We start from the raw sequence: 16,292 nt of genomic DNA, 5'->3' as shown, positions 1-16,292 counted from the left end.
ATTTCCAATATGTTTTTATGTCGGGATTTCTCTGTTATAGTAAATCACAGTGATAGTGTCTACCAATTGAATGAACGTCCAAGCCCTGCTGCGGACTTGTTCTGATGTACTCGCAGCTAGTTGAATAATGGGAACAAATGGCTTTCCTGCCAGGCGCTCGGCATAAATGAATCGGATGTAAATATGTTCATTGTTCAAGGTGTCTCATACGTTCAGCGGACTGACACTTCTATGAGAGGGACGACGCTATAATAAAGAAGAACTGTACTATACTCACTTATAAATATGACAAATACAGGGTGATGAATCACGTGACTTCATAGGAATTCTCCCATGGGTCACCACGGGTCACAACCGCTGTTAAAAAACAAGTATTTGACACTAATTTCTATAAAAAAAAATAACAGAAAAGATATGAATATATTTCTAAGCCTATAAAAGACTATGCTAATTTTTACTTCTACAGGTGTGAAATATTTTAGATTTGCATGTATTTTGATGATGCAATCCTTTGCCACAATTTCAACTTCGACGGACTGTTGTAGAACGATGTAACGCTGTAATTTTGGACAAGGATTACTTCTCCGACCGTTATGCGAAACCATGTTATGACACAGACAATATTTATAATTATCATATTAACGTATATCTATCATGTGTTTCGGGTCCGGATAGAAAAATCGACACAGGTAAGCCGGTATCGAAGTTTGTCGAGTTATCGAAAACGCAGCGTGCCCGAGGATCAGGTTTTTCAATCCGGACAAGAACCATACAATTGTTTATTTTCGCACACCTAAAAGAATCCATTTGTGATTTTCTTTGTACATTTCACCAACGTACATGTCGTGCGACATTGTATAATGACGTCAAGACGCGTATCAACTTCAAATCAATGTTAACGCCAATACAATGTAGATCCTCTAAAAAATCGCGTTTTAATGAATATGCGTTTTCATTTTTGAATAAAGGGCGTATACTATCATATATTCCATTGCTCTTAATGGCCATTTTCATGTAAAATACAGTAAAGAAATAAGAAATTGTGCCTTGTTGCGCGTGACCCATCTGGCAACAGCACGCTCATGTATGTAAAATATACTTTGGCTAGTTGAACTGATTTATTATGACTTTTTATGAGCTCTTGCCATCAAGCCACTGCATGTGCTCCAATTGGCGTTTCTCACGCGCCGCCTTTGAACATCGTTACAACTCGGCCATCTCCGGCAAGCTTCGAGATAGACTCTTGAAATTCTGTTGGATAATGGCCGAGGTCTTTCGACTGGCTTTGACCAAAACGAAAATAAATGTTGTCTGCCGCAAGATTTTCATTTTTGCAATATATGACCATCAGTTTGACAGCCCGTCGTTAACAATTATTAATATTATTAATTTATTATACACCCTACCCCCTCCTCAATTTATTCAATAAGTATCTTTAAAAAAGATACTCGGCCGTGGTAAACCCGAGGAATAACACCCCATCCCCTCCTCAATTTATACAAGAAGTATCTTTAAAAAAGATACTCGGCCGTGGTAAACCAGAGGAATGCCACCATGACACGTGTCCGAATGGCTTGAGGTTGTTCGACATTAAATAGAGGTTGTTTTTGGTTTTATTGTTGTTGGGTAATCCCTGAGTCAGTGCAGCTTTTTGGTAGTAGAGTATCAGAACCATGCACAGTTTTAAATAGATTTGCACTGTTTGACTAACACGATTTATTTTCAATACAGAGATGTTTTCACCCATAAGGCCACAACAAATTGATCATTTGTTCGTCGGATTTGCCGCACCTAAAATTCGAAAAACGAAAAAAAAAAATAATAACTTTTTTTTGCGCCCGCACTTACTATTTGGCCGCGCATATTATTTTTTTTTTTTTTACTTCTGAATTTCCTCTATTTTCTGAAGTTTTTTTACTTAAAATTTGAACCTGCAACGTCGACTTCGCCTTTTTTTGAAGGTATTTCCATGCTTTACATTCTCCGCGAGCAAACTTTCCTTGTATCAGGACAAAATCAGGTCCGGGTAACCGCAAAACAGCCGATATTTGTTGACAGTCTTTTTTGTCGGGAATATTTTGCAGGACGCACCGTTGTTATCTATTTCCGGTAATTTGCAGGGTACTTTCAGTTTTCGTTAATTATGTAAAATACACATTTTTAATTGAAAATCAGTGTCATAGTCAATGGATTATAGTCTTCAGTAAACAACAACAGTTTCACAGCGTCGAAGGCAATAATTATTTATGTGTGTTTTAAGTAATTCATTGTTTTGTACTCAAAATTTAGTGTTAAATAATAACTAAATCAGATTTTGAGTGCAAAACTTATATTAAAATACACGGACACTCGACTTACAACAAATGAACATGTTTTCGTGAGTTATTTTTTAAATTCTAAAATGCATTTCTCAGTTTTATACTCGTAATTGATAAAAATAGAAGGACTTGTAAATGTTTGAGAAACAGTCTGTATTTATCGGTTATGCACCATTCAATTGTAACCATGCCCCCCACCCAGGACCGGGGGTATACCGGAGATAGCCGGTGAAATGGGCCGTGTTTTCGCCTTCCAGGTGGCCCCGCAGTACCGTTGGTTTTATCCGGGGTTGGCTGGACCGAAAGTCAAAGTCCCCGCTATTCCCCGGACCTTGGGGGTCGTGGTTACAATTGACTAGTGCATTACACATACATGTACAGTATAAAAATAACCTCAGTAAAATCAGAAAATAAAACATTTCATTAGTAAAATGACTGTTTTAATTTTGTCAATTCTTTGTTCTTATCCACTTGTTTTCTTTGATCGATTTGTAGTAAAGTGGCCTGTTATTAAAGTGGCCTGTTTCTTACGGGCATTGAAGCTATGGAGGGTGTCATGATTTTTTTTTTCAAGGCACGGACCTATAAACCATTGGTTCGTGGTAAAGGCGAGGTCTTGGAAGGGAAACATCTTTATTCCACCACCTGCTCTAATATAATGACCGGTGCCCCATTTGCAGATTTGTTTAATACTGCTTCAATTGTGTTGTCCCGCAATTTAATCGGCAGTGTCTTAAGTAATAGTAAAGCACTGGATCTTATTGCCATTTGTTATATATTGAGACAGATTTTTATGTGATACAATCAAAACCTTTTCATTTATATTTAAACTAAGAACCTATGTTTGCAATTAAAAAGCATTTCTTGATATTGCATGATAAATTTAGTAAGAAATAAACGTTTTAATTTTTTTTTATTTTTCGCCTTGCGCTCGCCTCTGAATTGCCTTAAATTTAAAAAAAAAGTTTTTTTTTTTTTTTTTCGCTCGCTCGCTCCTACTTTTTTTGGGCAAAATCCGTAGAACAAATGATCAATTTGTTGTGGCCTAAAAAAGGTAACGAAACGCCAAAAAGTACATAATGAAAGATGCCATACCTTTCTGGTGTCGTTCTCGGAAAAATAAAAATCTTCATCTTTATGAAAACATCTAGATATATAAAGAGCTCCGTTTCCGATACTCATTTATTTTTTTACTAGTATTATCATGACCCATTGGTTTTTGAGTTCAAGTTTTTTTTTATGACCAATAATAATCTTAATTCTATTCACTTAATTTTTGTAAGAGACGGCATTACGGCCGAAAAAAGTCATATTTCATTGATATATTTCGCACATGTAGGCTTATATGATTGACATACACAATAAAACAAGAGGGCCCTGAATGCCCTGTATCGCTCACCTGATCCAATTAAAGCGTGAAAAAAGTGTTTTCAGGGCGAAGGCAATTGTGACAGGGGGTTAGATCCTTCCTAGTCACCAAGTTTTTTTTAATATCACGAATGATTTTTTTAATATCACGGATGACCCAGTTGCAAACCTTACCTTGCTGTAATAAGTACATTCTGACCAGGTTTCATAGAGATAAAGTCGAACATATGGCCTCAATAGTGTTTTAACAATGTTTTCTATGATTTGACATCGTGACCTAGTTTTTGAACTCAGGTTACCCAGTTTCAAACTCTACCTTATGATCATCAAGAATAACATTATGATCAAGTTCCATGAACCTATGGTCATAAATGTGGCCTCCAGAGTGTTAACATGCTTTTCCTATTATTTAACCTGGTGACCTAGTTTTTTCCACACATGACCCAGATTAGAACTTTGCCTAGAGCTAAATCAATATATACATTCTGACTAAGTTTTATGAGCATACAGTCATAATGTGACCTCTATAGTGCTAACAAGCTTTTCCTATGATTTGACCTAATGACCTAGTTTTTGACCACACATGACCCGGATTCAAACTTGACTTAGAGATTATTAATATAAACATTCTCACCAACTTTCATGAAGATACAGTTATAAATGTGACACCTGGTGACCTAGATTTTGACCGCACATGACCCAGATTTAAACTTGACTTAGAGATTGTTAATATAAACATTAAGACCAACTTTCATAAAGAAACATTTATAATTGTGACCTCTACATTGTTAACAAGCTTTTCCTTAAATTTGACCTGGTGACCTATTTTTTGACTGCACATGACCCAAATTCAAACTTGACTTAAAGATAATAAATATACACTAATTAAACATTCTGACCAACTTTCATGAAGATACAGTCATAAATGTGACCTCTAGAGTGTTAACAAGTTTTTCCTTCAATTTGACCTGGTGACCTTGTTTTTGACCACACATGACCCAGATTCGAACTTGACCTAGAGATTATTAATTTTAACATTCTGACCAAGTTTCCTGAAGATACAGTCATAGATGTGAACACTATAGTGTTAACAAGCATTTCCTTTAATTTGACCTGCATGGTGACCTAGTTTTTAACCCCAGATGACCCAATATCGAAATAGTCCAAGATTTTATTGAGGGTAACATTCTGACCATGTTTCATTAAGATTGTGCCCAAATTGTGACCTCTAGAGTGTTACCAGTCAACAGACGACGACGGACACAGGGTGATCACAATAGCTCACCTTGAGCACATCGTGCTCAGGTGAGCTAAAAAACCCTTTGGGTTATGAACGGAATGCTAGAGTAATCCAAATTTTATAGTAAAATATTGTAAATTTCCTTCTTTATGTATTGTTATGTCTTATCTATTTGAGTGGTTTAAATAAGGCTACAACTGCTTTTCCACTATAAAATGCCAATTAACAGTTAGTCTAGTGAGTTTTCCGGGAACCACAGTTGCAATTTATGCAAATATATTTGTGCGTGTAATGGTTAAGAAACTATATATTTTGGAGAAAGAAATGGGTGAATACAGCTGTTATCTGTATGAGTTTCTATAGACGGTAAAATAAATGCTTCCTTTATTATATCCGGGAACAATTCTTCAGAGAAACTATTTTTAGGACTCCTTTTATTGTAAGGTAAATATGACAACCGCATAGTTGTAACTTTAACTTCCTTCTGCAGGTCGTATATTTTTGTATAAACGAAATATCTCTTCCAGTATAATCACAATTTAAGTGCTAATGTTTTATGGATCATGTTCCAGATCTATACAATGTACATATGTATACACATACATATGTATAAATATACGAATTATGTATTCAAGCACAATGAACCAAAACACATTTATTCAATTACACTGAACCACCACATCTACAATAAAATGAATCTCATTTTCGACGTCATTACAATTACGTTTAGATATTGCTTGATAGTATTGCCCAAACCAATTGCTAGATTTCCAATTAAAAGAGGTGTTTATTTTGTGTAGACTGACAAGTCAAAGGTGGAAGTTTCAATTTAATTTTCCATTTAATCTGCCAATCTTTGACAACATCTAAACCAGTAAAACAGTTGTTAAATTGCGTTACATTTACACAACAAAGAAAAAAATAGTTTTCATTTTATAAACGTATCACTTCAAGTAACTCTATGTATAGATTAAACACTTTTTTGGAACAATTTCTCTCATTCACACTTAACATAGCACATACAGAAACACAAATATGTTAATCATTCAAACATTTCATTTGAAATCGTATTGTAAACGTATAAAAGTAAACTATATAAACTACAATGAGGCAATGTGTTCAATCCACTAAAGATTAACCGTTTGATCGGGCCTGTGAAAACTGGGTGTTCGCTTTAAACACTGATACACATTTTCTACCAATTTAATAACACCACGCATTTGTTAAATAATGCATATTAATTTGCGAGGAGTAATTACATGTTAGAAAAATCATCTTTCGATGCATTTTCTTATATTAGTTTGGAACAAGAGCACTTCAAACGGATACCAACGCAAGTCTGCTTTTTCTCTGTCAATCAAGGACTTTACTCGACTATCATTAAAGCCAGAGTTATGGGTCTTCAAACACATTTGCGTATTGTTGCTGGTAACATGGACATTTTTGTAACGACACTAAGGCTATGGCAGTACCCTGACATTTTTCCTCAAAAAACAGACAAGATAAATTGATTTCATGTTTACGGTAGTTACTTGCTGAGTGGGGTGTTCGGTTTGGCGGGGAAACTTTTGAAATAATGGCCTTCTCAATAAAATGCACTGGTTTCAGACCATTGATTAAATTTCGACATGACAGTTTAAATTACTGCGTACTTAAATGCAAACGATTTTGCATTGAATAAAACGATGTGCTATTTCTATCGATTTAATTGTTAGAACTCAAGATTTATTTTTCTGATGAAATTAACAAAAAAAGCTCCTTCAAAAATGTAAACCGTAAATTATTTAAGTAGATATTTTTAAGGTTCTACTAAGACCTCGTCAAAACAAAGTCTGGTTTGTAATTCATTTTAGTGTTGTCAAGTACAATGGACACTACGGGAACAAAATTCTTCTTAAATGAAATGTTTTAAAATGACGCATTTAACATAGAATCTGAGATATATTTGATGACTGTTAGTTCAGATCTGTTAGTACTCGAACTTTCCTAGCCTGGTGATGATGGTTGAAATAAATGCGTTAACATTCATGTGTTTAAGCAATTTAGCACATATTTAAAAACACAATGCTAAACTATATAAGAGATCAGTCTTATTACAATAGAAAAAATATTGATAACATGAAATATACAAATATCATAACAAAACAATTGAAAAATACTGTTTGTTTATACACTGACAGATAATGTAGATGCAAAAGGTATTCAATACACATTTCACAATCTAAATGCAAAATAAACCTTTAAAAATGATTTCTTAGTCATAACGACGAACATTGAAAATGGTAAATGAAATCAATTTCTATGTCATAACGATGACATTGAAAATGGTAAATGAAATCAATTCTATATTTCAAAATATGTTTGTAACGTCCACAAAAACACACAAACTCAAACCTTTTGTTGCAATAATTTGACAAATGACTGTAAAATAATAAGCTTTGTACACAAATGAGTATTGACTTTTAAGCTCCGCCTTATACGGGAAAAAACGCAGACAAATATACAAATACAATGTTGTAATGGAAAACGGCGATAGAGAAATGAAAGAAGCAGATAAAACAACAAAGCAAATAACATGTTATCGAGAAAGAAGATTACTTTGAATTCATATGCCAATTAAATATCAATTTTAGATGTAACAATGATTCACTACTATTAGGCATTATTTCGTATTATCATGAATCACGTGCAGACAATCAACAAATAAATATATCATGGTAAAATAATATTATTTCTATAAAATAAAATATAAATAATGTCATAACTGTAAAGTACCACATGTTTAAAAGCAATTTCATTAACAATCAATAATTATTTTTCGACTGTCGTGATGTTAGACATTCAATACGATTATCTTATTTCATCGGACCATCGCGACTTCAATAGGTATCACTGGGTACGGATAAAGAGGCGCGTCCCGGTTTCGAAACTTATTTGCGTAATTTTTCAATTGAACATGGTTTTCATTGAATCCCCATTTGAATTTCTACCTGTTGAAGTAGAAGTTAAAACTGCTTATTTCAAATGTAAAAGAATGACTTCTCAGTTCACCCTTATCTGGTGCATTATTCATCAGAATCAAAACGGTTTTATATAAATACATATTTTGATATAATTTTACCCAGTGTTTTTTGGCATTCCAATTGTTGTTCCGTCGACCATTTTTTACACTCAAATTAGCTTAGTAAATTATGTAAGAACTACTCTTTAAAGGCTTGTAAATGAAAACGGCAGCTAATGTATACACCCTTTTTGTGAGTGTTCTTTGAAACTTATTCTCATATAATTTTATAATAGTGAAGAAGAAAAAAAAAAACATCTGTTGAAGAACAATCATTATGTCGACATATGTAAGTTAAAAAGTACACATTTTTCAATGATTATCTCAGAATACGTTTGATTCAGTTATATTTTCACATCATTTTATTGACATTACAAACTTGACCTTGGATAATACATACAGAAATGCTTGTCATGATCTACAAAATACTTATATAAAAGCGTGTACTCCAAAAAGTGTACCTTTATATTATTAATTCTGGAAGACGTGACATGCCAAAATTTTATTTTTATGAAAATAAAAATAAATAATTACATAAAAATGGTTAAAAATAAACACGTTTGTGTGATAGGGCTATTATTTTTATATAGACAAAAGAAATTAGGTCTCAAAACCTTTCTATGATTATTTACAGGTGTTTTCAACAATTAAATAATTAAAACGATTTCTTTCCCATTCAAAGAGTGTTGCAGTATCATTTTGTTGTGTTACAGTGTATTCAAAATATATTAGTAATAACCTTTATTGGTACTTGCATTTGACCCCCAAGTTGTACTACATATGCAATACTCATTGTTCCTTCAATATATATCTGATAAACTTCGGATTGCTGCAGACTTTTTAATTGTTCCCCACGAGGTAGGTACTTCAGATACATCATAACGATAATACTTTTCCAATTAGTCCTTATGACTTCCGACAAACCAAAGCCAAAATTTGGCACATTCTAAACTGTTTGAAGATGGACTTATTTCCCACTTTGGAAAATGCTGCTTATATTCTCTATAAGGATGACCAACTTGTTTCTTGCAGCCACATGCCTTTTTGATGACTGAACACCTGTATTGAAATTAAGTGCAATAGATGCATTGCATGTCTCTTTGGATATTTTTTCATCGGACACGAATCTTATGCCTACACACTCTTTTGGTCGATGTTGAACGCAATACTGAGGGGAATTGCCGTGTTCTTCCGATTTTGCACATGGTTCCAGACAAAATGGACATTGCTCGTTACAACCCCACATTTCATTCAATATTTTTGAATATGGAATTTTCACTTTTGAGAACATTTCTTCGATTTCAATCAAGACTGATGATGTCTTATGTTTCAATAGGCCTTCCTCGTCGTTTTGTCCCAACACAATATTAGTAAAGAATTCGATGTCTTGAATATATCGAAGATTACAAAAGGTTTGAAAGTCAACATGATCAAGAGTTGTACCGGAATGTTGCAGATAAGTCATTATCATTGAGGACCATTCTGACATATTTACCGACGTCATTGCTTTAAATTTTGCGCAGCATAATTTTACACCATTTTCAACCGCTGCAGTCATGTGCAGCACTTCATGTCGAGCTTGTTCTATTGCAAGTTTTGATATGTTCAGGTTGTCTTCACATTGATGCTTGGTGTTTAAACAATATAGCACATATTTAACAACACAATGCTAAACTATATAAGAGATCAGTCTTATTACAATAGAAAAAATATTGATAACGTGAAATATACAAATATCTTTAAAACATCATAACAAAACAATTGAAAAATACTGTTTGTTTATACACTGACACATAATGTAGATGCAAAAGGTATTCAATACACATTTCACAATCTAAATGCAAAATAAACCTTTAAAAATGATTTCTTAGTCATAACGACGAACATTGAAAATGGTAAATGTAAACAATTCTTTATTTCAAAATATGTTTTTAACGTCCACAAAAACACACAAACTCAAACCTTTTGTTGCAATAATTTGACAAATGACTGTAAAATAATAAGCTTTGTACACAAATGAGTATTGACTTTTAAGCCCCGCCTAATACGGGAAAAAACGCAGACAAATATATAAATAAAATGTTGCAATGGAAAACGGCGATAGAGAAATGAAAGAAGCAGATTAAACAACAAAGCAAATAACATGTTATCGAGAAAGAAGATTACTTTGAATTCATATGCCAATTAAATATCAATTTAAAACTGCTTATTTCAAATGTAAAAGAATGACTTCTCAGTTCACCTTCATCTGGTGCATTATTCATCAGAATCAAAACGGTTTTATATAAATACATATTTTGATATAGTTTTACCCAGTGTTTTGGCATTCCAATAGGTTGTTACGTCGACCTTTTTTTACACTCAATTTAGCTTAGTAAATTATGTAAGAACTACTCTTTAAAGGCTTGTAAATGAAAACGGCAGCTAATGTATACACCCTTTTTGTGAGTGTTATTTGAAACTTATTCTCATATAATTTTATCATAGTGAAGAAGAAAAAAAATCTGTTGAAGAACAATCATTATGTCGACATATGTTTAAGTGAAAAAGTACACATATTTCAATGATAATCTCAGAATACGTTTGATTCAGTTATATTTTGTTACATCATTTTATGGACAATACAAACTTGACCTTGGATAATATATACAGAAATGCTTGTCATGATCTACAAAATACTTATATTAAAGCGTGTACTCCAAAAAGTGTATCTTTAATAATTCTGGAAGACGTAACATGCCAAAATTTTATTTTTAAGCAAATAAAAATAAATTATCACGTAAAAATGGTTAAAAATGAACGCGTTTGTGTGATAAAGTTATTATTTTTATATAGACAAAAATAATTAGGTCTAAAAATCTCTCTATGATTATTTACAGGTGTTATCAACAATTGAATAATTTAATCGATTTCTTATCATTGAATGTGTTCCAGTATCATTTTGGTGTGTATTTAGTATGTAATAGTAATAACCCTTATTGGTACTTACATTTGACCCCCAAGTTGTACTACATATGCAATACTCATAGTTCCTTTAATATATATCTGATAAACTTCGGATTGCCGCAGACTTTTTAATTGTTCCCCACGAGGTAGGTACTTCAGATACATCATAACCATAATACTTTGCCAATTCGTCCTTATGACTTCCGACAAACCAAAGCCAAAACTTAGCACATTCAAAACTGTTTGAAGATGGACTTATTTCCCACTTTGGAAAATGCTGCTTATATTCTCTATAAGGATGACCAACTTGTTTCTTGCAGCCACATGCCTTTTTGATGACTGAACACATGTAATGAAAATTAAGTGCAATAGATGCATTGCATGTCTCTTTGGATATTTTTTCATCGGACACGAATCTTAAGCCTACACAGCCATTTGGTCGATGTTGAATGCAATAATGAGGGGAACTGCCGTGTTCTTCCGATTTTGCACATGGTTCCAGACAAAATGGACATTGCTCGTTACAACCCCACATTTCATTCAATATTTTTGAATATGGAATTTTCACTTTTGAGAACATATCTTCGATTTCAATCAAGACTGATGATGTCTTATGTTTCAATAGGCCTTCCTCGTCGTTTTGTCCCAACACAATATTAGTAAAGAATTCGATGTCTTGAATATATCGAAGATTACAAAAGGTTTGAAAGTCAACATGATCAAGAGTTGTACCGGAATGTTGCAGATAAGTCATTATCATTGAGGACCATTCTGACATATTTACCGACGTCATTGCTTTAAATTTTGCGCAGCATAATTTTACACCATTTTCAACCGCTGCAGTCATGTGCAGCACTTCATGTCGAGCTTGTTCTATTGCGAGTTTTGATATGTTCAGATTGTCTTCACATTGATGCTTCATCCAACCTTTCGCAAACAGTTTTGGATTTCTTAAATATTCAACGAATTGGTCGAGTTTGTTATTGTTTGCCAAAGTTGTACATATGGCTTTTATTAGATTATGCTTTGTAAACGGTAGATTGCCTTTAAGATGTTCTTCAGTCTTCAAACGGAGATGACCGGAAATATGTTTTTTTAAATGAGTTACAAACTCCCAAACAGAACAATTCGGCTGCCCTATGTTCTGCTGTCCGGTTAGCAACATCTTCTTGAAAAAGAATGTACAACTCGCTTTTATACCGGTTCATATGTGCAGTCATACCAAATTCGTTATCATAAAATTCATTGTGTCTTTTAAACGCACAAGAAGCAAAGGTTAAAACATGCATGTCTAATTTAATGTGAAATATCTTTTTCAAAGTTATATTGCCAACTTTTGAGGTCAATTCTTGAAACAAGTCACCTACATTTTTGCAAAACGACATAAAGTCTACTGTGAGTAGTTCTTTTGTTTCAGTACAAATGTCTTGGATCACTTCTTCCACTTTTTGTAAATAACAGTTAACATTTACTTCTAATTCTTGAAAAAGTATTTCTTTTTTAGCTTCACTTGGTTCTTCAGTGTTTATATCGGTATGACAAATACGACTGGAGGCAAAACTATTACTTAACCTAGTTGGTTCTGTTGTATGCTTGATCACTTTCCTGAGAATTTTTATATTATTTTTGAATTTTTCAAGCACATGTTGCTTTGTTAAATCTTGAAAGTCAATTTTTTATACCTTTTCCATATCTTATTAAATGAACTATCAATGGTTTTTCGATCAATTTCTTTCCCTTTTTTGCGTAATGATTTTGCTAGCTTAGTTGCCTCCGATTTCAGCAAGGTTCGTTTGTCCTCCATTAGCTTTAAGGTTGAAAGTTCAAAATTTTTGATTTCACAACTGTTGTTAAGTTCTTTAACTAAACTACTATGTATTTCATCAGATCTTTTTTTAATATACAAATGAATGTCGCATTTCCATTTAATTGTTATATCTTTATATTCACTCTCACCAAACAAATCTTCGCACATGGTAAATGCTGACTCTGTAAATTGTTCAATCGCGTTGGAAATTTTAAATCTCAGTTTATTCCTTTTGTCTTTTACATTTGTTTCCAATTTACATTGTGAAAGGCTGCGATGAGAACAAGTCAGTACTTTCTTTCTAACAGACATCTCCTCACGCCACAGCGATCTGTTTATTTGTTCCATTATCGTGCAGTATGCTTTAATTTCCAACCTGTTCCGGAAGGAAAATACAAAGTTTTCTGAAATAACTCCTTTCCATAAATCAACTGCTTGTATTCCAAAATCAGTAAATGTTTTGCCTGAGCCAATATTCAGTGTCGAGTTCATGAGACAATGTTTTAACTTGATAACAGCGGAGCTATACTCAGTGTTAACATGCTTTAAGTGATAAACCCCTTGCCAAAGACAGGGTATATATTGCACGCTTGAATCATGATCAAATTGAATGACGTCAGTGAAACGTCTAGATAAAGAACCTTCTTGAATTGCAGCCTCTTCAGTTACACCGTCTAAACATTCCACGAACCTTTTAATCCCTGCTGACATCTTTTTTTTAGCTGCGTGTTCTGACACATTGTGGTGCACAAGAAAACATCTTTGATCTTTTGGAAGAGCATTATTTGCTTCATACAGGCGTAGCAGGGCATTGACAACTATCTGTAAAATGTCTTTCAGATCGGAAATATGCTCTCCCATGATATTCATGATTGAAATATTTCCTAATCCAGTAACAAAAGTAGCCATTTCGTTATCGCGATTGTAACTGTATAACACAGTTAAAAGGTCTGATGACCTTAGACCCTCCGAATCAACAACCATTAAGTAATTGAAGGGAGAGATTTCTGTACGACCGTGTCGCCTCACTGGCAACAACTGTGCATATATTCCTCTTGAACATCGACCTGAACTGACTGAAAAATGTACACATAACATGGTATTCAACAAAGTTGATTTGCCCGAGCTTTGTAATCCCAAAACAGACACTGTAATCAGCTTCGAATTGATCAGTTTTGTATCGATCAAAGCAAGTACATTTCTGATCCAAAGGGTCGGCATGTAAAAATTATCGCTGTCAATAAGCTCTAGATGAACTTGTCCCTGAATGACCAAATCAGCGTATGTGTTCGTTATTTTTTCCAGTGATGGTAGGTTTATCTGTTCTGTATCTTCCGTTAAATATATAAATGAATCGCATATGTGGGCTGTTTCTCTGAAAAGAAAATCTACACCGAAAGTTAGATTTTCAATTTGTTTCTCAATGTCAGTTATAGTCAGTTCTTGTTGTTTTATTTCGTGTTCTGTTGCATTGTTTAAGCGCAGCTGTTTTAAGACTTTCTCTTCGTTTTCCTTCATCAATTGTAAACAGGGCATACGTTTTCTCATTTTTTTTTCCATTCCAAGTTTCAACCAGTTGATAAAAAAATGTCTTTCAACTTTTGTTCTGCATTCACACAGATTTTGTACAAAAGAAGCAACACTCTCTGTTATATTTTGTGTTTGCTTTTTGCGGATACCCAATATTTGATCTTGAATTTTTTCCGACTCTTCCGATGATTGCGATACTTCAAGCGCTCTAATTAGCTTACTAAGTTCACTAGTGTAAATCGATGAGCAGGGCGTTATTGAATGTCTGCAGTGATTAAGATCATCGTTTATTGAAATGTTTCTGTCATTTCTCCAGGCATTTATTTCCTTAATGATTTCTTGAAGTACACTATCTGCAACCCGTTCGGCATTATCAGATTGTGCTTTGTAAATAGTTTCAACTAAAAGATCTTGGCAATTCTGTTTATCAAACCGTGTGTGTAAAGAATCGCCCCCTTTCCCTTTTAAGTGCTCTGCTAGAACCTTTAATATATTTTTTACAATTTCACCAGTTTTACTTACATCCTCACCTTTATTGGTTTGAATAAATTTTATATCAAAGCTTGATTCTTTTGCAATTTGATTTATGTACTGTAACACCCTTAAAGTATCTGGGTCCCTGAAAACTAGCCCCGACATTATCACGACCACAAATCGAAAACGTTTTAGAATATGTTCATAAGACTTAATGTTTCTTTTGAGGTCATCAATGTCAGTAAATACAACTAATATATCAGCTAAATTCTTCGTAAGATTTAAAAAAGATGCATTAAAATCTTCTGCTAAATTACCTCTCATGTTAAAAAGAGTTGTCATGATATCCATATAGTTTTCTGGTCTTGGATGCAACCAAAATAAATCAACAGTTCCTTGACTCACAGACCTCGTTTCATGTTGTGACTCGCATGAGGAATCATAGAATACAGGAAATTTCGTTTTTGATTTTTCGTCGGAGAGAATTTCATTTAATATACATGATTTGGACAGCGTCGGTCTACCAAGACGTCCAAACGCGATCACATGAGTTGAAATGTCAAAAGCGTGCTCACTAAACGTCGATGATTCATCGAAAGACAAACTTAAATGACGCAGAGGCCAGATGAAGGCCTTAACTAAAGGCGATCTATAGTCTTTGGATAGAAAGGGCACGGCCAAGTTGCAAATATATAGTTTTCTAACAATAATTTGTTTTACGAAAGGGTCACAGCAATGAAATAATGTCCAAAGAATGTCAAGCCTGCTTATTGATCCTCCTTCCTCTGTTGTTTGTGGTGCAGCATCATAAAAGTGTTCCAAATCTACAACTAGAGTTCCCGTGTCTCCCAATTTTGAAAGTTGGTTTGGCACAGTATCCCTTGAGTAATAAACAGCTGATAACAGACTTTTTAACAAAATCCAAGGCGCCTTTTTAAGATTGTCCTCGTTGCTTCTTTCCTGTTGATCATCTATATCTACTGCAAGAGCTTCTACAACAGAAATCTTTTCGGGAAATTTGTTTGTCAAATCAAGTTGCAAAAGAAGGCTTTTCAGTTCTTCGTTGAAAAACGGTTGGTGTCCTGAAAATAGAAACAATAAAAGTATTCACATGTATCGGTTAGACAGTTAACTCAAAAGAAGTAGCATACATAACTTAACATTCCAGCAAACACGGAGTGGGTAGAGGACTATTACTGGAACTTTAATGATTTTTGTCAAGCCTATTAAAAATATATATTTATTCTTCTGTCTTGAATATATATTTGAAGATATTGTATAAAAGAAACATCAAAGAGCTATTAATCAACATCACCAAATTGCTGACAATTAAAACCCTGGTGAACACCTGTCAATGCTTAACAACAAAACTTTATTTGGGTCAAATATGCTAGTATATTTGAAATCATTTTTTATGCTTTTTTGGTTTATAGAGATTTATCAGTGAAATTTGAAATTTACTGTTTCAAAAAGTGAAAATATCATTATTAGCACGTTTTTACGTCCGAATCAAACAACAGCGTGCCAAAGGCTGGGACACAATTCCGA

The 16,292-nt window shown here is 33.7% G+C and overlaps 1 protein-coding gene across 1 annotated transcript in view; it reads right to left on the bottom strand.

Annotated features, from left to right (window-relative positions):
• Nucleotides 1-5,742: 5,742 nt before the first annotated feature.
• The window catches only part of LOC128209587 (interferon-induced very large GTPase 1-like), a 40,681-nt gene continuing 30,131 nt past the window's right edge, over nt 5,743-16,292 (bottom strand). Inside the window, exon 4 of the mRNA XM_052913676.1 lies at nt 5,743-15,826. Coding sequence (XP_052769636.1) covers nt 12,588-15,826 — 3,239 coding nt within the window. The 3' untranslated portion in view covers nt 5,743-12,587. The remainder of the gene's footprint in view (nt 15,827-16,292) is intronic.

This window comes from Mya arenaria, chromosome 11 (genome assembly GCF_026914265.1).
Source record: "Mya arenaria isolate MELC-2E11 chromosome 11, ASM2691426v1".
In the NCBI taxonomy this organism is placed as follows: domain Eukaryota; kingdom Metazoa; phylum Mollusca; class Bivalvia; order Myida; family Myidae; genus Mya; species Mya arenaria.
The sequence above is the reverse complement of the archived record's forward strand: the minus strand, read 5'-3'. Positions and strand labels throughout refer to the sequence as shown.